The 22,652-nt window shown below is 31.9% G+C and overlaps 2 protein-coding genes across 3 annotated transcripts in view; both read left to right on the top strand.

The window, feature by feature from the left end:
• The first annotated feature begins 294 nt into the window (after positions 1 to 294).
• LOC125070320 (protein Aatf-like) lies at positions 295 to 2,229 on the top strand. Its single transcript, XM_047680132.1, has 2 exons — positions 295 to 1,180; positions 1,329 to 2,229. The coding sequence occupies exons 1-2, from the start codon at positions 354 to 356 to the stop codon at positions 2,206 to 2,208; spliced, it is 1,707 nt and encodes a 568-aa protein (XP_047536088.1). The 5' UTR covers positions 295 to 353; the 3' UTR covers positions 2,209 to 2,229.
• A 6,919-nt stretch (positions 2,230 to 9,148) lies between these two features.
• The window catches only part of LOC125070348 (adipokinetic hormone/corazonin-related peptide receptor variant I), a 52,769-nt gene continuing 39,265 nt past the window's right edge, over positions 9,149 to 22,652 (top strand). For both annotated transcript variants that reach the window (XM_047680177.1, XM_047680179.1), the window contains exon 1: positions 9,149 to 9,243. The gene's annotated coding sequence lies outside the window, so the exon portion shown is untranslated. The remainder of the gene's footprint in view (positions 9,244 to 22,652) is intronic.

Genomic DNA, 22,652 nt, shown 5'->3' with positions numbered 1-22,652 from the left:
TTAAAACCACCATATATAGTATGGCCGTTGTTTTTTATTTTAATTTGGGAATACGGAATGTATTTGAGTACAACAAAATTTCTCTTTATAAATAAATCATATTTTCACCAGAATCTGTTCCACTATCCATTTATAAAATTATTAGCCATGTAAATTTTACAGTCGTATTATTTTGTGTGTAGTGTTTGTTAGATAGCATTTATGACTCTATTTCAATGTTTGGTTTTCATATCGATATTATCGGGCAGCCGATAATCGACATCCCTAGTAGCACATTTTAAGGCAATATGTCAAAGTTGTCAAAACTTTTTGGTTAACTTAGTAATAAACATAAAATAATTTGTGTTGTAAAAATGAAATTAGAAAACAAAAAATCTCCAAAGTCCATTTTATCGGATAAAATCGCGGATGCACTGACTGTAAAACCTCGAGCTGATATCGAAGATGATCATGTTTTTAATACAAAACCCAGCACAATTTCTCGTAATGATTTGAGCTCTTCGGATAGTGAAGACGAGGCTGCTATTAGCGATTTTAGGAAACGAAACGTGAATTTGTTGAGTGAAATTAGTAAGAAATATGAAGGTCAAGTTGTGTCGCGGAAAGATATAGATGCAGATAATTCGAGTGACGGGAGTTCAAGTCACGAAGATACTAACACTTATAATGCCAGCATCCCAGAGAAGCAATCCAAAGCATCAATATCGAATGACGATAGTGAAGAAGAAAGTGATGATTACAATATTACAAATACTTTAAAACAACTTGACAACAGTCTAGATGAAGATTCGGATGGTTCTGATATAGAGTCAGATGAAACTAATAATCGAAAGAATGACGATGACAACGACGACGACGACGATGACGACGGCGATGATGATGATGAGGTTGATGATGAAGGTGACGGCTACGACATTAGTCAAATGGATGAACCAGCCAAAGAAGAATTTGAGCATGTTAAGAAGCAAAATATGTCTGAAGAAGCCAAGAAAGGCACTTGTGTTAGAAATCAACTTCTCATATGGGAGAATTTGTTAGAGATGAGGATACACTTGCAAAGATGCATGAACACTGCAAATAGGATGCCTTTAAATGATGTTTATAATGAGTTAAAATCTTGTAATGAATTTGTAGACGAGACAAGCACTACTATAAATAATGTAGCTAATGTATTAGACAAGTGAGTAACAAGTCACATTTATAATTGATTTTAAATTATTATTTTATAGTCTTTATTTATATTAAAGTTGTTTTAACCATGTGCATGTATATGATTGACAGGAAAATATAATAAGCATGTATTCATTCAACTTTAATCTCTATTTCAGATTTCTAGCTCTGCAAAATTTATTATTAAATAAGTTTCCGGAAACAAAGTCAATCTCAAGTAAAAAACAAACTTCTGAACAAAATGCACCAAAGGATGAAAGTGATGAAGAGATTCCAAGTGACACAGATAATGAAGAAATTCCTTCTGACACAGACACAGAAGAGAATGTAATTCAAGACAAAAAACGAAATATTCAAAAGAAAATCACACAAAAGAAACGTAAACTTGTCGATTATGAGAGTGAAATTGCAACATGCCATAAAGTTTTCAAAACCTTCAGGGATTCCACAATTCAAAAATGGAATGAGAAAACTAGACTAGCAACAGCTGCAAACATCAAAAATACTCCAACAAACACAATATTACAGCAGATATCTTACATTCTATCTGATAGAGATAAACTTATTCATAGAACACAGTTGAAACGATCTGAATATGACATAATTGGATACAAAAAGGTACCTTCTCAGTCAGAGAATAATGACCAAAATGGTGTGGATGTGAATTCTGTATCGAGAGACAGGAAAGATAATGATGAGTATATACCAGAAATATTTGATGACAGTGATTTTTATCATCAATTACTTAGAGAATTGATCGAATGTAAGTCAGCAGATGTATCAGATCCTGTTCAGCTCAGTCGGCAGTGGATAGCGTTACAGCAAATGAGAAGTAAGATGAAAAGGAAAGTAGACACGAGAGCTACAAAAGGACGTAAAATTAAATATGTTGTACATAATCCATTGGTGAGTTATATGGCTCCAGAAAAATCAACCAAATGGAATGATGAGAGTTGTAATGAATTGTATAGTTCACTGTTTGGTAAAATGTTTGAGAATAATAATGTAGGAATCAATGTTAATTTAGAAAATGTGTAAACAATAAAATATTTTCGATCATTAAGTGTATTTATCATCCTCCTTTCATGAGTATCACCGTTTTTTTTTATAAATCAATACCTCTGCATACATACAATACATTGATTTGAAAATAATATTAAGGTTTTTTTTATCTATATGATTAAATTTAACATAGATAAGGCTTACTTAAAATTTGTATAACCTTATGGGCTCCCGTAATTGTATTTAGTAGTAGTAATAGTATGCAATAAGTGGCGTGAGCACTTGCAACAGGCTTGTATCTCTATATCTGTTGACTAAAATCTCAGCCCCGCTTCGGTCATCCGGAAAAAAAGTCTCGCGAGTTTTAGCGGACGCCTTATACATTAGAATAAATTAAATATTGAATTGAATACATGCATTTATAACTGGGCCCTCACGCATAACTAACTTGATGAGTATTGATCGTAGTACCTAGTTAGATATCGATTTATATCGTAAAGATAAATTTAAAATATTTATTAATTTATCGTAATATATTTGAGAAGTATATTGTTTATGTGTATACACTACTGTTTTCTTTAATGTGATCACTAAATGTTATAAGGTCGACTTGACCTTGTAACAGTTCGACGTCCAACAGGTCCATTCGGATATCGAAGCGTTCATGCGCGTCGGGTCTCTATCGGATCATGCAGTGGCTCGGAGTGGTGTGCCATGGATTAGTACCAGCGCTTCGAATTTGTAAATAAGAGGAATGAATATGTTCATATTGATCTGTAAATCGCTATCGATATTAAACATGAACATATCGTGTAGCGAAATACTCATCAGCTGTAGAGCCCTACCGTAAATACTACGATGTAATTATCTTACGACCATATTTACTTAAGTCTGAATAAGTTTGTTTTTTTAAATAAAGCGATTCATATTAAACATTTATTATATACTAAAACCATTCTGTAAGTATATAACTAAACTTAGATTACCTACAGCAAAAAAATTTCGATCGTGTAGTTTCAAAATACAAGCCTATGAGGAAAATTGAGTTTATAATTATGTATAAGATAATTTGTTTGATTAAGCCTAAAAGAGCTACAGAATAACGAAAGTAATCTTCATATTTATTTAATATAAAATTGTATAATGTTATTTAAATATTAATATTGTTTTAAAAAAGATCTTAAAAAAATATTTGAACTTCCGGGAGCGTAAACATAAAGCTATAAAAAATAAATATATCATGAGAAACACGCCCTGTATCCGTGGGGTGTTCTACTATTTTTTTGTTATTTGAATTCTTAATATTTAGGCAAATTTAAAAATGTCCAATATCACGAATATAATAAAGATAGACCATGCCTAAATTTTTATTTCATTAAAAATCGATAAAATGATAACGCGTATTTTGTGCGAAACGTGGACAAAATATATTGTAACATACTAAAATTGAAATTCAGTAGTTTTTGTATGAAGTTACAAATTTATGAAGGCTTACGTATCGGATAATTGATATTTAATAATTATAATGTATAAAAAGTAATGAGATTTCTAAGAACAAACACTACTATTAAGTAGTGTTTGTTATTAATTAAATATCTATTAATCCGGCAATACCATAAAAATTATATTCCTTTTCGGTTTGTTTAAATAATACCCTGTTTTCCAGTAACGTCTACGGCTATCGATGGTTGACCCAAGAAACACGCAGGGTTATCTCTCGGGCACAGACAGCATCTGTAACTGCGACGCTACTTGTTTTTGGGTGATTTCAATCATTAATTAAAACAAGAATTCGTCCGTGAAATTATAGATAGTGCGTGTACACGAGCCTAGCCTTAATTACTTTTATGTTAGAGTGATAGTTGTGTGACGTAGATTTTAGTATGGATTGTCGTAATATTGGTCTCTATTCATACAATTTCAATATTCATTTTTATTTTTACTTTTAATAGAAACAGCTGACCTTGTACATAATATATGTAGATAAACTTCTTAGCTTTTGTTATTGACTAATTTTATATTATTTTTTATTGTTATCGTAAATATATATATTATTTAGTATAGTAAACAAATTGTTAAATTCGAAATCTACGACATTTATTTCTTAGTATTTATTCAGGATTTCAATACGATACAACATACGACAAAGGAATAATTCGATATGAATAAAAGAAAAAAGTTATCGGAGCAGTATTTTCCAGTCTAGGAAGTTCATTAATGTACTTAATGCGCAAATAACACTTTAAATTGAGATCTGGATTCATTGTATGAGTTCTATACAATTCCTTTCTTCACTTCTTGAAATAAATATCGCCCCTTCCGCTCCCAGCCTACCTATTGACATTCTCATTCAAAAGGAACGTTTTCACGAATTTTATATAAGTTAAATCACATTTCGACCTTATTTCGACAAATAAATATGCGTGGTGTAAGTTTTGGGAATCTATTTACCGGAATCGTTTGTAAAGCTAACCTGTATCAATTTATACATAACGTGCGTATATTATATTATATTAGATGTGTTTGTGGAAATCTACTTACCTAAAATTGTAACTAAGTATTTTATATTTTGCATTTCACCGAGTCTAAAAAGTTACGAGATAAGTAACTAAGTTTGATTGTCTGTTTGCAGGCTAATATTGTTATTCTCTAAAAATATCTTGTTTATTTTTTCCAGATAATACTTCAATTTATTAATAATTATCTTCTGTGAAGTTGAGAACCAAACAGCAGCAGCTTCACTGATATGTGGTTGAACTGAATTGCAAGAAGTATACACTACTTTTTACGCTTTTAAGTAGGTCTGTTATAAGTTATAACTGTTATAAGTACTTTGCCGATCTCTGGAACTAACATAACTCACTATCTATCAAACTTAATACTACAATTATCACTGTTTGGTAACAAAATAAAAAGGGGCAGAGCCTGTGATTATATAAGACAAATAAGATGTGTATAACCTTAACGAATGTTTTCTTTAACTTTACTTCGTGTAAAAATACATTGATATGAAGGACATTCTAAATGATTAAACTTGTTGGCAATCCTTAAAAATACATTGCTTACTAAATTTGATAATCTTGCTTTGTAAATTGATTAAAAGAAATTCGTTATTTGATATGGTTGGTCCATTTTTTAGGGAGAGCTATTAATTGTATAGGACCCTATGTCGAACACGTTAATTGTATTGATGCTCCATTAACCGCTATTAGAAGGGTAGCGCGCGAATAAATTATTTTACGTGCTTTAGTTTTGCAATATTATAAATTGGCAGCGGTACATTTCACTTTATTAGTAGAACTTCTTTCAGCGCAAGAAAGAATAAAGGTCATTGTAACATTTAAGAGAAACATTTCTAACGCCAATATGTTCTACTTCTGTAGCAAGAAGGTTCACGCCCTTTTCTTTTCAAATTAACATTAATCTACAAAGCCTAATATGAAAGAATTATCGATATTTTCTTTATCAGAAATATAAATAACAAGTATGCCACACAGTATAACCTCGGACGAACGTCATAATTGCTAGATATTTATCTTCATTACCATTAAGAGAACATAATTAAGGATCGAGGAAAATATCAACATCGGTGAACAAGATAATTTGTTCCTACGCAGCAATATTCTTCTACTATTTTCTTAGTTAACTTATTAACGAATCATCGAGCTTATTATTTGTCGCCTAAAGAACTGTTAAACATTTGGCAAACAGGGAACTGTTATATTAACAGTGTTAAGTTAAGCTTTCTTTCTATAACAGTTCAAACACAATTGATGTTAAAATAAGAAAAGGAAGTATTCATTATATTAATGATAAATAAAACATATTTACGAGTGCTAAATTATTTATATTTGTAATTTTTTGATGCTTGATTGTTGTATAAATTATCAGTAGATGGTAACTTCAAATGGAGTTCGTAAAATGCTACCAATGGTTAAAAGTTACCGCTACATTTCTTGTCTTTGTGTCTAAAACGAAACCACAATTACAAATATAATCTTATGTGAGGTATAACTTAATAATGATAGTTAATATTCGGTCGTTCTAGGTAATTATAGCTCCAAGGGTGTATTAAGATTAATATTAGGTTTGGTTTGACAAGAGTCTGATTTTACAAAGGCACTTCTGATTCGGTGTTTGTAAAGAATTATTATCAAAATAATTGTCTAATAAAACCAGAAACTGGTTGTTATTACTATAATATGAAATATAAAAGGAACGGAGATAACGTATTAATTAAGATTTTTTAATTCAAAATTTAGAACATCAGCTAATATATAAATTTTAGGAATAATTTTAATTTAAAATATTTTATTTTTTCCTTTGATTTTAGGTGTTAATATGGTAGTAATTTTTTTTATTTACCGTGAGAGAGCTCGCAACAGATTTTGCGATTATATTCAGTACATTTGTATGTTGTAACGTGTACCTTGCAATTAATTAATTTAATAAAAATATTTTATCGTTAACAATATATAACATTATGAACGTAATCTTTGTTAAAGTTAATCGTAAACAGGGGAACGAAAAAGTCATGAAAAGGTCCTGATAAAAATCTCGTGTAAACATGTTTACCAACAAATAACTCTTTAGTTCCCGGGGTGCAACATAACATCGATGCAGACATGTCATCATTAAGCCATGTTTACGAGGCGCTATCCAACTGAAACAATTGACGACAACAGCGGGTCCTCGGGGATAATGTGTGGTGTGTTTTACAAAAAAAGGCGAAATCTATTAATCGGAAGATACCATTTTCGAGTTTAGTTAGCTTATATTTTACTGAGACTTAAAATCTAATGACCCATATAATTACGTTAGCAACAATTAAAATAGATTTGTTTTATTAAAATGGTGGGGCGGTGGTTGCATGTCATTGGTGATCTCGTTGCCTCACCACTCGGTGGCATGGTGGAAGCCCTAGGATGGTTTTAGTGGGTAGGACAGAGCATTAGCGTGTCCTGGCCCCGTGCATTAGGCCCCGGTTGAGTCCCACATACCCGTCCCGGTCCCCTGACCGGGCGGCATGCATAAATGCATTTTCTCCTCGTAAAATAAAAAAAACTTTTTCCAAACTGAATTAGTTTAATGAAGATTCGATTTCAGACATAAGTTTGTTCCGGTTTCGTTGATGTTTTCCCGTGAAATATTAGCACCGCCGGTGTATAAGGTGTCTACGGTACTGTCGTCTGCATAGCAGTGAATGATCCTGATGTGCAACAAGTCATTGATATGCAGAAGAAACAGAGTGAGCGATAGAAAGTAAGAGCATGCACGTCGGTCGCTAACCAGCTGGTACTCCTAGGTACCGCAAAGCTGGCAGTTTATAATGGACTCCATTACCTTGGAGAACAAGGATGTGATGCCTATAGGTCTATAATTGGACAGGTCTGAACGGTTGCCCTTTTTAGGGATTGGATGCACCAAAGTAGTCTTCCAGGAGTTCGGGACGACGCTGAATGCATAGGATTGATGGAAAAGACGCGTTAAGACCGGCCAACTCGGGACCACAAGTCCGTAGCACGATTGGAAGGAATTACGAACAAAAGTGCATTACGAACTGCACTTTGCTGGAATTTAACCCCCGGCATCGTTGTATTAAACCGCGGGATTGTTGGTGGTGACTTTCCTCGGTCATCCAGAGTCGAGGTCGATGCAAAGAAAGAGCCTAAAAGATTCCTGAATTCCGTGTTCCTGAAGGGAGGCGCTCCAGTCTCTCGCCAAATCTGCCAATGTACCTCCGTCTTCGCCTTATCAATCGCGTTTTTGAAGGACATAGAGGCAGAGTTCTGGTGTTGACATCACGAGACACCGATGCGTTAGCCCAGTTTTGGTAGCGTTCCCATTTTCGACGTGAAGCCATTTTGCAGCAACAACCAAACCAGGGCTGGGACTTGCCACCGATGGGGACCGCAGAATACGGAATGAACAGTTCCACACCCTGAAGCGACAGACTCAGCAACAACGCTCGAATCTCACGCGAGAAACAAACGTGCCTCGATGGGTAAAATGCAAAGAAGGACCGCATCCCATCCCAATCTACTGACTTGTAGTGCCACACTTGGCGGCAGCCTATGAAATGAGGTCGTGAGTACCGCGCAACCCACACTGTATTCCGTACAAGACTGTGGTCCAACGAGCCCAGAGGGATTGACTATAATCTGGTAGCCATCCGAATTGGAAGTCAGCAGAAGGTTCAACAGTTCAGTTGTGTCAAATCATATGCTAAAGCGAAGTCGATAAAAGATCTACCCGCATGATCGGTAGTGGGTGATCCAAGCCATTCGGCACGGTGGATAAGAGCAAGGCCGGCTTCGCTGTCTCAAGGTGAAAGTAAATGGAGTTCAAGTTGGAGTTGACTTCGTATGTTACAGAAGTCCACAGCGAGGTTGGTAAGGGTTGCTTTATGTAGCCTGCTCCGCTTGCCCCGAACAGTAGCGAGCGCAAAATGACTCTCCCCAGAAGGGGACAGTCAGCCTGGGCATTGCTGCTCAAGTCAAGCAATGTATGTTCATGGAGCATGGATACCCGGAGAGGGATTCTCCACCGCAATCGCTGATGGTACCCTCCTGGGGTAATATAACCGAATTCTGCACAACCATCATGGTTTGGGGAGGATCGGGCTTCCGGGACTCTCACATACCGGCCGAAACGCGGTAGCATAGCTACCACTTTACGTCTATTTTAAATAAGAGAGTGGTACTTCTAGTGAAGGTTTGCAGCGTGGCACTACATGCAGTAATATATTTGAAGTAAATTTAATTTTATAATTTTACTCGTTTTGGAATTTGTTATTACAAACATTTTAATAATTTATTTTTCTAGTTTTAATCAAAACATTAACTAAGAAATCATTACAAATAAATTGTCAATTAGTAAATAAAAGATAAAAATGTCGATTCGATGACCGCTAGAAGATTAACACTTGGCCCCTGATAAGATGAGGGCGGGCCGCCCGCCCGTTCCTAACCAGTAGCGATTCATCGCGCGAACCTTACTCACGCCTGCTAGTGAAGTGGTAGTGCAGTGATAGTGTTGTGCAACTTGTATCGGATGCCAAAACAATAATTGGTAAGATCATTTTTGGTAACTTTTTTTTTGACTTAAGACCTAAAAAATTCATAGACGTCATTAAAAAAAAATCTTTTTAAATCTCGCGGTTGTTTGGTATTAACATATTATTTATTATAAATGTTAGTCTTCGTTGGGTATATCGGTAGTTGGCATAGTTCTTAGGTCAAGGAATATTAGTTTACGTATGCTTTTTGATAACAATGTTATTCTGTAAAAAGTATATATTCACGTGTGTGTCATTCGATATTTTTTTTAATAAATTTGTTTACGTTAACTCATTTTAGACGAAGTTCTAACATCAAAAGAATCCCTTTTTACCCTTACAGCTTTATCTTTCACGGGTTAAGGCAATTACAACTTTTCAATAAAACTTAGCCCTCACTCACATCGAAGTTCAGAGATCAAATGCTCGATATTGATATTTGTTGAATACGAAAGTGCTTTTTCTGACAGGAAAACTGTTTAGACATATACAGATGTTATATGTTTAAGTGCAAAAGTTGCTGAAACATAAAAGCTACAGGACCGTTTTATACATAGATCTACTTTATGCAAAGAAAGACAGTAATTTCTTTATTGAATAGTAGAGATTGTCATATAATAATAATAAATTTTAAATGTGTGAATTTTACGAAAACCACTTAGTGTTAAAATGTCAAATTTGAACTGAAAACCGAATTTACAAGATGTGACCATAAAATAGCTTGAGCTAAGTGATATATTTAATTGTTTGAATATATTTGGCAATGAAAGAGCTTTAAACATAGCGGAATCTGGAATAATATACTAAATAATAAGTAATTTCCCTAAACATTTATTACGTAGTACGACTATTAATATATAACGAATTTATTTCATATATATTAAGATATATGATGAACTAAGTACTTTCTGGTTTATTGATATTTTTACAATATTCCATTTTAATATTTTTATCGTATTTAACTCAGTGCGCATTAACTAATTAATAATCAAATTTATTATTAATAATATAATTTATTAATATAAATGATACTTTGAATAGTTTGTATCAAAATCAATTACGTTTATTTTATCAATGAATCCAGAAAGTTGAACCAGCAATAAATTCGGTGGTGCTGATGCATTGATTTTCTATAAGATTAATTTAGTAGAATAAAATTAATCATTAGAAATTATGTATAAATTTTAGATTAGGTATATTGAGTTGTAGATCCGCGATAAAATATATTTTAATTTATTAATGATGAAATATACCAATTATTATAGATGTTTACGTATCATATTAGAAACGATGGATGGCTTGTGTGAAAGACGATATGGTTAGAAATAATGTTACTTGTGAGATGACGTCCGACAGAGAAGTATGGAAGATGAAGACATGCTGCGCCGACCCCAAGTAAAATTGGGATAAGGGCAAGGGGATGAAATGAAGTTAATACTTTCAGTAGTCTCCACTCGTTAACATCTAAGGAAATGTCGTATTTATGTCTTTTGTGTAAATGTTTGTACTTACCATGGAATGAAAATTAATTGTTCAATTTTTGAATAATATTATTAAAGATTACTAAATATATTATCTTAATTTTATTCTTACATTCGAATGTTAGACGAATAAATTGATTATTTCATTGTATGCAATTGCTTATGATTGCTTATATACACATTCGCGTTGTAAGTATTTTACGTCAATTCCACATTGTCAAGGTTCTGCTGATAATGTGTTCTGCGGTATTATATTTGTTATAACACTCACCAATTGATATTTTCAATACTCTGAACATTCAAAGCAAAGAAAGCTTGCAAAGATCAGCCGCTCAGCGGCTGATCTTTGCAAGCACAGTTCACAGTAAGAGAGTGGTTTCACAATGTAGAAGGCACTTCTGGTTTTCCACATACATAATTCCTGCTTACAGTACGAAAGGTCATAAACTATCCAGAGGAAAAAATGCTCACCTATCTTAAAACAGTATTGCAAGAATACCTACAAAGTTTTTTAAATTACAAATTAATATTTGACAATACAAAAATTCATGAATTATATTATTGCGAATTAAATAATCCGATATACTTTTAATATTCCAAGTTATCAGAGAGAGATGGCTGCCCTTGAAGATTTATCCGAGCTTTGAAAGTGTAAAACTTAATAAACTTATAAATGTTGTCATACGATTTTGTAATATCATATTAGTTGACTTTTTATTAGTATAGATCTTCTAGTTGATTTTGGATACGGCTAGTATTCTCAAAAGAGACTATTGCGCAGAATATATTTTTTAAATGTACAAGTGTGTGTATTCCCTCACTCTGATAATCTCATGGAAAGGCAAATCACAACTGGAACAAGTTATGAACCAATAACTTAACGTGCTTTATGAGACACGGGAATACTGCTAGACTCTAGGTTACTGCTTCCCGTCAATACAACATAACACTGAATTAGTTTTTATTAACCTGACTCCGGACCTTAAAATTTTATGGCTGTCGTAGTAGAAGAATTTTTCTTCATATTGGTTCTAATTCGTTAGTTTTTTAGGTATTTCAAATGTATTTTAAAGCTTCACATTAAGCACAGTATTTCCATAACTAAATTAAATATTCAAATTATTATCTTTTATTCTGCTGACTTCTAGATGAGAAGTAATAATTTCATCTTGATTTTATTTTGTTGGCTGGCCGATTAGACACAATTTTAGTGATGAATTTTAGAAATTTTAATGATGCTTTTTATTGTTTGCTTTTTGAGCAATTAACGTTACAAGATTATTTAACTTATAAGAAAAGTTAATTTCTGAATGATATTTAATAGGTTTACATGTAAAAACTTTTCATACATTATGTATTTTATTAATCACAGGATTGTAAAAATATCTCGGCTATGATTTTTGAGTTAAATGTTAAATTAATTCTGATTTAAGTAAATATTACTACTGCATAAACATAGAGTTATGTAATCATTCTTTTTCGATATTATTATGAATATTTTTTGTTATCATTATGAAGATGAAAATTATGATGAGCTTACCTTTCTTAAATTTAAGTCATTTTGACGACGTCTCGGCAATTCTCAGATATGACTTCCATTAGTTAGAGGTTTGTTACATTTAAATAATGTTTTGTTGGTGAATAATAATTTTACAGAAAGCTTTATACTTTTTTTATAATCCTTACTACTATTAAAGATGTAAAAGTAACCCTCTCTGTCTGTCTGTTTTATAATGCTTTTATGGTTAAGCCACAGAACCGATATCGATGAAATTTGAGATCCGTTAACTTGAAAGGATATAAACAACTTTTTCTGTTGTTTAAGGGATGAAAGTGTGTGCGTAAGTTTATTTAATTTAGAAATCGATAATGAATGAATAGGTATGTAGTAGGGTTTTGTATAAAGTTAGTAAATATTAAAGGTATTTTTATTAGGTAGTTTTTCATAAATTTCCATTTCCTTCCTTTCTAATTAAAATATTTTACGTCTCTAATTAATTAAATAGGCATTATTATTATTAGAACGTTAAATGTAATTTTGATTCCTCAAAGACGGTTTTTGAAGGTTTTTATCACAAAAAATATTCCACGCGGGCGAAGCCGCGACTTGGGCTTGTAAACATAAATATCTTAAGCGAGAAACGAGATCATTCTTCAAATATAATATGTTTGAGTTTGAGAAATCTTTCGAACAAAATCTCCTGTTTTTCATGTTTATAAATAATAATATATATTTAAAAAAAAGGACTCATATTTTTTACTTCTAAACCGAACGGGAAGTAATTCGAAAATGTTGTTTACTGAGAAATTTGGGAAAAAAAGCAATAACTTTTTATCGGCCTAACATAGCATTTGAAACCAGAACCTCTGGATCTGTGGCCTAATCTAACCACTAGATTAATGAGGCAGCCTAATGTTTTTTTTTTACAATATTAGTACGATTACAATAATGTTATTTATTTCTAACGTGTTTTCTGTTTACAATATTGCACTTATAATAACTCCAATAAATCCGAAGCTCATTGGTTTGAGAATATTTCCTCACCCGAGTTCAGGCGAATGGAATATTTCATTGACGTATTATTAGCAATAAAGCCTATAACAGTCGGATTACTGTGATCTCATAGCTATTGATATTTGCCAACCAATTGATATGAATTCTACTTCTTTTAAAACTATTTCAATATACAGAACAGAAATTGTTTTTTTTATCAATAACAACTTTCTTGCTGCTAGTAATTTTATTTAAAAATAATAAAAAGAAATACCCTTTTAATAACCGTCTAATGCCAACATCGCGGAATACAATCCAAGCAAGGGCTACAGAGTTAATAAACTCAATGATAAACTCAATCTCAACTCAAACTCAAACTTAATAAAGTGTAATGAAAATTGCTTCCAATTTATATCATTGTTTCGTTGTCTGCTAATGAAAAAGATAATGAGATCTGTGGAATTATTCTGAAAGAATAAACTCGAAATTCACGAATAATACGTTCGCGAAATGTCAGAATGTGTTTTGCGATATTGTTTAATAATAGTTAATGCATCAAAATAGCGTATGACCGTAAGTTGGTAAAAATGTAAAACAATTTTCCACGAATGAGGTCCGAAGAGCGACATAAAAGCACTCCTGTACCTGTCGGAAGGAATTCTCAAACGTGTTAACGTATAATATTCATATAGATGTTTGCCTTAGACCATTAGTGGCCATTTATTGGGTTTTACTTGTCTAATAAGAAATTAATCATTTGTATAAATAGAAGATACGATATGCTGTCTTTATTTTAAGCTATATATAAAATGACTTTTAAACCTGAATGGTTTTGATTTTATTTGTTGACAAAGGTGGGAAAATTTTAAATAACGTTTTAGCTGGTTTCCCAATTTCTGTGGCGCATTGGTGCGGTGTTAGGCATGGTTAATGTTTCTTGCAGCACCAATGTCTATGAACGGCTACTTACCATTTGGTGGTCCATTTGCCCGTTCGCATACCTATATCACACATTGGTGATGCAATGGGAATATCAGATATAGTTAAGATTTCTTACAGCGCCGGTGTCTATGGAACTACATACCATCAGCTGTTGTTTGCTAGCCCACCTACTTAGTAATAAAATTCGATATTTGTTATTTCATAAACATAACACAAATTCAAATGCTTTAGAGCCGTGTTTTCGTGTTCCACCAAACAAAATATATTATTTCTGAAGACTTACTAGGCTTACGTACAACAATAATTGCGTATTCAGCACAACAAAACTATTAAAAATAAATACATAATTAGATAACCGAAATTTATCACTTTATACGTCGTTTAGTAATTTAAAGATATAAAATTTAAAATTAAACTCCTTTTGGTGCGATGAGAGTAAAAATTTAAAAATCGATATTGTGCGCAACGTTCCTACATGTAACGTTTTAAAATAAAACGTATAGGACGTGAAAAAATCTGTTATGTGTAATAAATAGCATACGCCCTTGGCTTTAGAAGTAGTTTATATCATATTTGTTCAGAATTTAACAGATTTATTCCATTTACGACAAAACTGCGTCAATTACAGTAAAACATCCATTTAATATAACTTTTATTTTTTCTTAGCCTTTTGATATCGATATCACTAAACGGTTCTATGAAATTCTCTCAGAGTTCGAACCTTAGAGAACAGAAGATTGATTTATTCTGTGATTTCTTTGTGAGTACAGACGAAAAGATTCCTTTTAATTTTAATCCCTTTTGAAATGTTCAAGGTAAGGTAAACAAAAACTCAAGTAATTAGATCCTTTAATGCTCTTACAACTGTAAATATACACATATTAGAAGTAATTACATTGAGTGTATGTTAGTAATTCATTATTTCTTTGTTATATCAATATAATCGGTGCTTTATTAACATAAGAATCATTAATATTAAGTCCTTAAAATATGAATTGAAAATAGTTAATCTTGACCACGTGGAATGGTGGCAGTATTTCCCCGTTGAATCGCAATTCCGATCCTCTGGGCAAAAAACGAACCAGCCCAGTCCTGTCACCAGTGAAGGCAAGTGTTTCAACTGTAAATTAAATATAATAAATGAAATCAAATACAATTTGCTTATAAGAGTAAATGTAAGTAGTGCTCTGTGTGATTTAAAATATATCTATATACTTATACATGAGTATTTTATGAGCCGAGATGGCCCAGTGGTTAGAACGCGTGCATCTTAACCGATGATTTCGGGTTCAAACCCAGGCAGGCACCACCGAATTTTCATGTGCTTAATTTGTGTTTATAATTCATCTCGTGCTCGGCGGTGACGGAAAACATCGTGAGGAAACCTGCATGTGTCTAATTTCAACGAAAATTCTGCCACATGTGTATTCCGCCAACCCGCATTGGAGCAGCGTGGTGGAATATGCTCCAAACCTTCTCCTCAAAGGGAGAGGAGGCCTTTATCTCAGCAGTGGGACATTTACGGGCTGCTAATGAGTATTTTATATTATTACAACAAGGATGTTATGTAATTTTGGATCGAAATTATTACGGATTATCCGATTGTTTCGGATTGTTTCAGGTATGAATATGAAATTATTTAGAAAATTACAACGTAAATGCTTGACTTTATGTGTAGGCTATTTGGTATTAGATATAATCAAAAAACAATATTAGCTACTGTCTTTAAGTATCATATGATACAAAAATAAAATTATAATAAACATTTTTCATATCGAATTTGGTTACGGTTTCGGATAGATTTTTATTTCGGATATCCGGTAGTTTCGGCTACGGAAATCTATAATATCACGTTAAGCCAAAACAGTTCAGTACCTTTTCCTACTTTGTTTGTCAACCGAACAGGTTTTTGTGGTACCTTTCGACGTTGTTTTATTAATAAAATGACAATAATTATAGAATTTTCTTCTATATGTTTTAAACATTCAAAATGATATATTTTTTTCTCGAATTTACAATCGACTTCGACCATTAGGCGACTACTAACTTTAATAAATATATTTGTATAAAGAAAACACGTACGACCTTTAGGTATAATTCACAGTACAGTGTCCCTTTTTAAAAGGATTGATATCAAACTGCTCCCAAGTAGATTTGTTTTGACGACACCTTTTTTCTCTATGAAAATGTTCGATTGTGTTCGATAAATATAGTATGACGGGTCGATAAAGAACATGTCAATTCGGTGATTATCTAAAAACTTGCCGATGACAGATTTTTTTTACAAAATCTTAACATAATTCAACGTAAAACAGGAAAAATGATTTATCGTAAAACAGATGGTTTGGATCAAAGCGTTCCTCTCTCCGAACTTATAAAATTTATTAATAACCGCAAAAGATATAACGAAAATCAATATATTTTTTTAAAAGAATAAGTTTCAGTTACATATTAATTATTTCCTTCGATTTCCCATTTAATCCGATCACAGTACCACCTCCTCGGTCCCATATTTACCGTCCGGAAATCCAATTAAGCACACATTTGAATTTTTTATTTCATCAAAATTTGTAAAGTCGTTGAGGAGAGCTCAGTGATAACTGTTGAATTTCACGCTCAGCAGAGTTGGTAGTTCAAAGACCGTTCAACATGATTTATAATATATTTCAATTTAATTACATTAAAGGAAAATGTTACTTTCTATTAGCACACAGAGAACCGTAGTAAGGCACTACAATAATTCAAAAATCTATCATTCAATTACTAATTATAAGTACTTATTAGTTTATATTCATATATGTACATGTATAAATGTGTATATGTTATTTTCTTATTATAAATTAAATATGTTAAGTCTTAAGGTCAAGTATTTTATTTCAGATTAAAACTTAGATTATTTTATTGTATGTAATAATACTTATTCCCTTTAACAAGTGTACGACGTACCTACATACGTCTAAAAAAGGAAAGTGGTTTGGTCCTTCACAGGAAATCCGGTCCCATACCCAGAAATGTTAATGGCCCAAAATTATTAAATTCGAATTGCCAATAAATTATTTTTAATTTAACAAAGAGCAAGGAGGCAAAGTAAAGAGTTTTAAAAATTGTATTAGAAGGGTTGTTTTTGATTTAAAAAGGAACATTTTTGTTGTTAATACATATTCCAAAATATAACAAAATTGTCAACATATTTTCTACATTACCAGTGCCTTTAGCCTTCTTAGAATAAAATCTTGGTCAATGTAATCCGTTTATTAACAAAAGCATAGTTTATATACGTACATACTATATATTGCGTAAGGGTTGGTCCTTATCGTGACGCGTCACAAATTTAAGAAACAATTCATATAATTCTTGAACAATAGTTGATGACTGTTATGAACGATAATAATAATTGTGTATTTAATTCAATATGTTGAGTTTTTTTGTATTTTTAACATTATATATTTTTAAAAGTTCATGGTTACTGAAACTAAATGTTGCGTTAATTATATAAACTCGCAACTTCTAAAAGTGCTGCTCAGTTTAGGGTTATTAAATTCACGACACGTCTATATGAGAAGTGTCAACCCATAAAATTAGGTTACATCTGATAACTTATTTATACGGGTAGTTTTGTAAAATACTTAATCAATACTCCATTCCAATCGAAGAATGAGAACAGATAAAATAACTATAGATTTATTAGTCCATGCGGTATTATTATAGCTCTACTATATTTTATATTTACACACAGATAGTTCTTGATTAATATATATGTATTTAGATATAATACAACACGATTTCACTAGCTACTACACTATACTTCCAAAGATCCGATAGCGACTTCGCCAACATTCATAAAAACAGTTTTTCGCGAAACAATAACGACCAATAATTTAAATAATTGGCCGTATTCCTTGTGACGCACGCGTATTTTTTTATTCGTAGATAGTTTTCATTTACAGATTTCAATTTTCGAATATTGCACACATACATAGGTATAATTTTTTTTCGTGCTCCCTTATTTATAACATAAGTGCAATTACTGCCACGTACAATAAATATAAATACATACGAGCAGACGATCCTTTAACGTTGATGTCTCAATTTCATTTCGTTGATAAATAACCTTCAACCAATAGACACAATTGATCCATTATTGCCGAGGCGGACAGCGAATATATTTTAAAACAAGATAAAATTTCATCAATCTCACAAAAACTCCCAGGGCAATGAATGCTTTTACAATTTTTTTTTTTTTGCGACTTATTTGCGTACGCGGCTTTACACGTCTATCGAAGCATTTTTTAGTTGTCATTGATTTGATTTTGATAAATGATTTTTTCATTTGTTGAAAACTAAAAACGTTAGTTGCAGTAAGTAGTTTTATAATTATAATTAATTAAATACAGGGAAGAAGCTTCTCGTAATTAGTAGTTCAAAATCTCTACATAGTATAAAACAAAGTCGCTTTTCGCTGTCTTTTCGCTCAGATCTTTTAAACTAGGCAACTGATTTTAATGTGGTTTATTAATATAAACGGAGCGATTTAAGGATATCATAGTAGTAAGCCGAGAAATTCAAATAATATTTAAATTTTACAAGAAAACGAATAGATGTATTAAAATTAAATCAGATTCTTAAAAGAATAAACGTAAAACTTTCTATTTATGCTTCAAGCAAATTATACATTTAGGTACACAAAGGTCGATGCGACCTTAAATTAGTTAGTAAATTGAAGAATAATGATGCCTAAAATATTTTTTGAATGCGGGACTAAGCTGGCTATTTGTTCATTGGAAAACCAATTTTTTACTTCTTAAAAATACAAATAGCATTACTCATTATTGAATATAAAACATAGAGATATACATATATGTAAAAAATAATAAGCGCATTTAGTCTTGGAAATCGCAAGTAATATTTTGAATTCTATTATTAATAATAATAATTAGCGAATACCTATTAGAGTAAAAGTTCCTCAGCGACTACCTAATACCTAAAGGAATGCAATGTTCTTAAAGGCGGCATCAAAATCTCTTTTAAAAGAAAATTTAACATAAACAATATACCACTCCATATAATGTACCTATATGATAAACATTTTTTTAAAGGGGCCGTGCTTGTTTCGTGGTACCTAAGCACAGCCACTCCTTTAATTATTATTTTTTACGTTTTCGTTTAGTTTTTACATTTTATTTTATCACACAATGGACTAAGTTTTGTGACCTTTTCCTCATTGCACTGTTATAATTTAAAAAAGTATCATTTTCTATTTTTAAACTCACTCTATCGTCAATATAAGTGCGCAACAGTAGTAGTAGTAGTATAACATACTAAAATTTAGTGTCCACAATTTAAATACAGTTGAAAGCTACTAGAGTAAAGCTCTGTTCTGTGGCAAATTTCTTATTTTATTTAACACTGAAGATGTGTCTAAAAGCTCCATACTTTCAGTCTATCACTTACGGAGTTTACAGGATTAGTTAAAGGATGTATCACATTCGCCTGAAATATGATTATGGTCGGGATAAGAAATGATGAACAATATTCAATTTTTAAACTTTTAAATAATGAATTTATTGCGTTATTTTTTATGCTGTCCGATTGTTTTATAATCTATAAAACAATTTTTTTTCAATTCGTAGTTTTAAATTAATACAATATGTATAAACCGGCAGTGTTTATTAATAGTATTTTTTATTACATAATTTTAAATCTGAGAAGATAACAAAATTATTTTGAGAAACCTTTCTGATAATTGTGTAAAGGCAGAGTTCCTTTATAATTACTAAAATGTCCCTCTTCAAATTAAAATAATTAACAAAATTATTTAATTGGTAAAGCATTCAAAGGGAATACGATTGTCAGCTTTTGATAAATTTTAAAATAAAAAGTAGATATTCTTAGATAAAAGTTTAGCGTGGTAATCGAGGATCAGGATTGTGTTTAGTGCATATTTTATATAACTTATAAATATAACAATCAAACAGCAGTGAGCTTAGAAGTGGATAGATATTTACCCTTTTTATTATATAGGTAGGCGGACAAATAAATGGGCCACTTGGTAAGTGATCACCATCACCTTATTGGTACTGTAAGATATTTTGTTATTAACCTCTTACATCGCCAATGCACCACTAAGCTTGGGAACTAAGGTGTTATGTCGCTTATGCCTATGGTCACCCACACAACAATACTGGATACTGCTATTTAACTACCCACTTTGGCCATGTGGTTAGCGCTAGTGTATATACTCTGACTACCAGTGTACTTCTTTCGTACATTGAATTAAAAGTACAGACATAGAAATAAGAAGTACACGGAACGAATGGTGAGAATAGTACAGATGTAAGTAGGGAATATGACATACTTAGTAATAAACGCGACTGTGTGTAAGGAAAAAAGGTCTTTCATAAAACAGAACGTTAGTGAAAAATACAATATTTATAGGATTCTTATAATAATTATGCAATAATGTCCTCTTAGCTGTTTCGGCCACACCAACGATTCCTAAAGGAAACTAACTAGAAGCGTAGGATATATTATAGTGTATATGTAAGTGTGTCCATCACACATACACAGGTCATTCCCTAGTCTCTCTATTTTCTCTCTCATAATCCGATAGAACGGTGCTTGCCCGAAACCCCGTTTAAGAATATTGAAATTAGTATTCTAACCACTGGACCATCTTTGTTTGGGAGGCTTTAATTAAAATCGTGATGATAAAATAAACGAAAGTGGTCTAATCAATATTTATATATTCAAATAAATACAAAATTATGCTTATTGAAATTTAAAATATTTTGTGAATCACGAACATTGAAAATTAAAGTTATATTAATATTTTATGGAATTTAGGCAAAGAATATTGTTTTTTTTTTTTAGAATACACGATTGGTACATATTATGTATATCAAATCAAATCAAATCAAGTTTATTCAAGTAAGCTTCACAACGAAGCGTTTTTGAATCGTTAATATTAAAATACTACCACCGTTTCGGAAGGCAGCCAGCGAGAAGAAAGGGCAAGAAACTCGCATAACTATTTTCAAATAAACAGATTTACAATGCTGTATTTTTACAATAATTAGTGTCCTGTGATGGAACCCGAGCCAAAATCCACGCGTTTTTTTCTAAAAAGTACTCTTTTAATGAATAATAAGATTTATTTATTAATTTAGTTTTAATAAACTTTTTAAATTTTGTAAATGGTAAATTGGGTACATTTCCCGGTATCTTATTATATATGCGTATACCATTGCCCAAAAACTCTCTCTTTACCGTATGCAAACGGAAAGTAGGGTTACAAGTTTATTCTTATTTCTTGTATTAATGGTATAATAATCTAATATATAATATTTATTTTGTATAAAAAAATAATAAACGGACTTGTTTGTTAAAAGTTATTCGTTTATCTTTGAAAATCATGCCTTGTCCCGGTTTGAGGGAACCAAAAAAAACCAAATTGTTGCAGCATTTTAGATATTGCCGGCTTAGGGGAATGGCAACTGGGGCATCTACGCTGGGGCCTCCTAGGAGAGGGGCCCCGCAATAGAGCTTCCGATGAGTCATCAATTTTAATGTAATGTTACAAAGATTAAACATATTTTTGAAAAATCTGACTGACACAAAAGAAAATGTTCAAATCAATTTGTATAGTAATAATTATGGCCTCTACTCCTTTGTTGCCCGGGGGCCTCCAGACTTAAGAGTCTGATTTAAGAATCCGTCTCTAATTTCAGACCTCGTGGCAGGACAAGGTAATAATTGCCGTAACCTACAATGTACACTACATTGACATATGTATGTTACCACTAAACATTACATTATACGTTTTGCTTGAACAATTAAATACATAAGATATTATGTAACAATTACTAAAGAGTCAGATAATTGAATTTAATTGTCTATGGTATTTAATATTTGTTTTATAAATATAAGATATTTTAAAAATGTTGTATGGATGAACGTAGCAGAAACGTGATAGAGAGTTCCTAGGGCCTCAAGGTACACCTCTTTGCCTGGGCTTTTCCTCAGCGATAACTAACGGCTACCGTGTCAATGGGTTTTGACCCAGTGGGTCGGGGTCTTATTGACCCAGTGGTATGTCCAGTCCTTGTAGGTTGTCAGTTCGTATGGGTGTCAACTCATTGGTACTCATCAGTTAATATAAATAAAAAAACAAAGGTCAAAATGTACTAACTAACTAGAATACAATTGTGACCATTTAAAATTCTATTCCATCAAAAGTTAGATTATTAATAAATGATGTATTTATTTAATATATTATGATTTTCCTAATAGTGAGTATAACTGGATACAATCTGCGGTTTTCTAAATTAGTTTAGGAATTTCACCGTGTATTCTGTCTTGCCGATAAATATTTTGCTACGATTACAATAATATCTTAATATCTCGATGTTAGGGATGATTTTGGGTATTATTGGCCTTGAAGAACTTTGTCTTGCGTTAACGAATGTAAATTTCAAGATATTGTACCAAATATTAACAACATCATACA

The sequence above is a fragment of the Vanessa atalanta genome, chromosome 17 (assembly GCF_905147765.1).
Source record: "Vanessa atalanta chromosome 17, ilVanAtal1.2, whole genome shotgun sequence".
Lineage (NCBI taxonomy): Eukaryota > Metazoa > Arthropoda > Insecta > Lepidoptera > Nymphalidae > Vanessa > Vanessa atalanta.
Note: the sequence above shows the minus strand (reverse complement) of the source record. Positions and strands in the feature narration are given on the sequence as shown.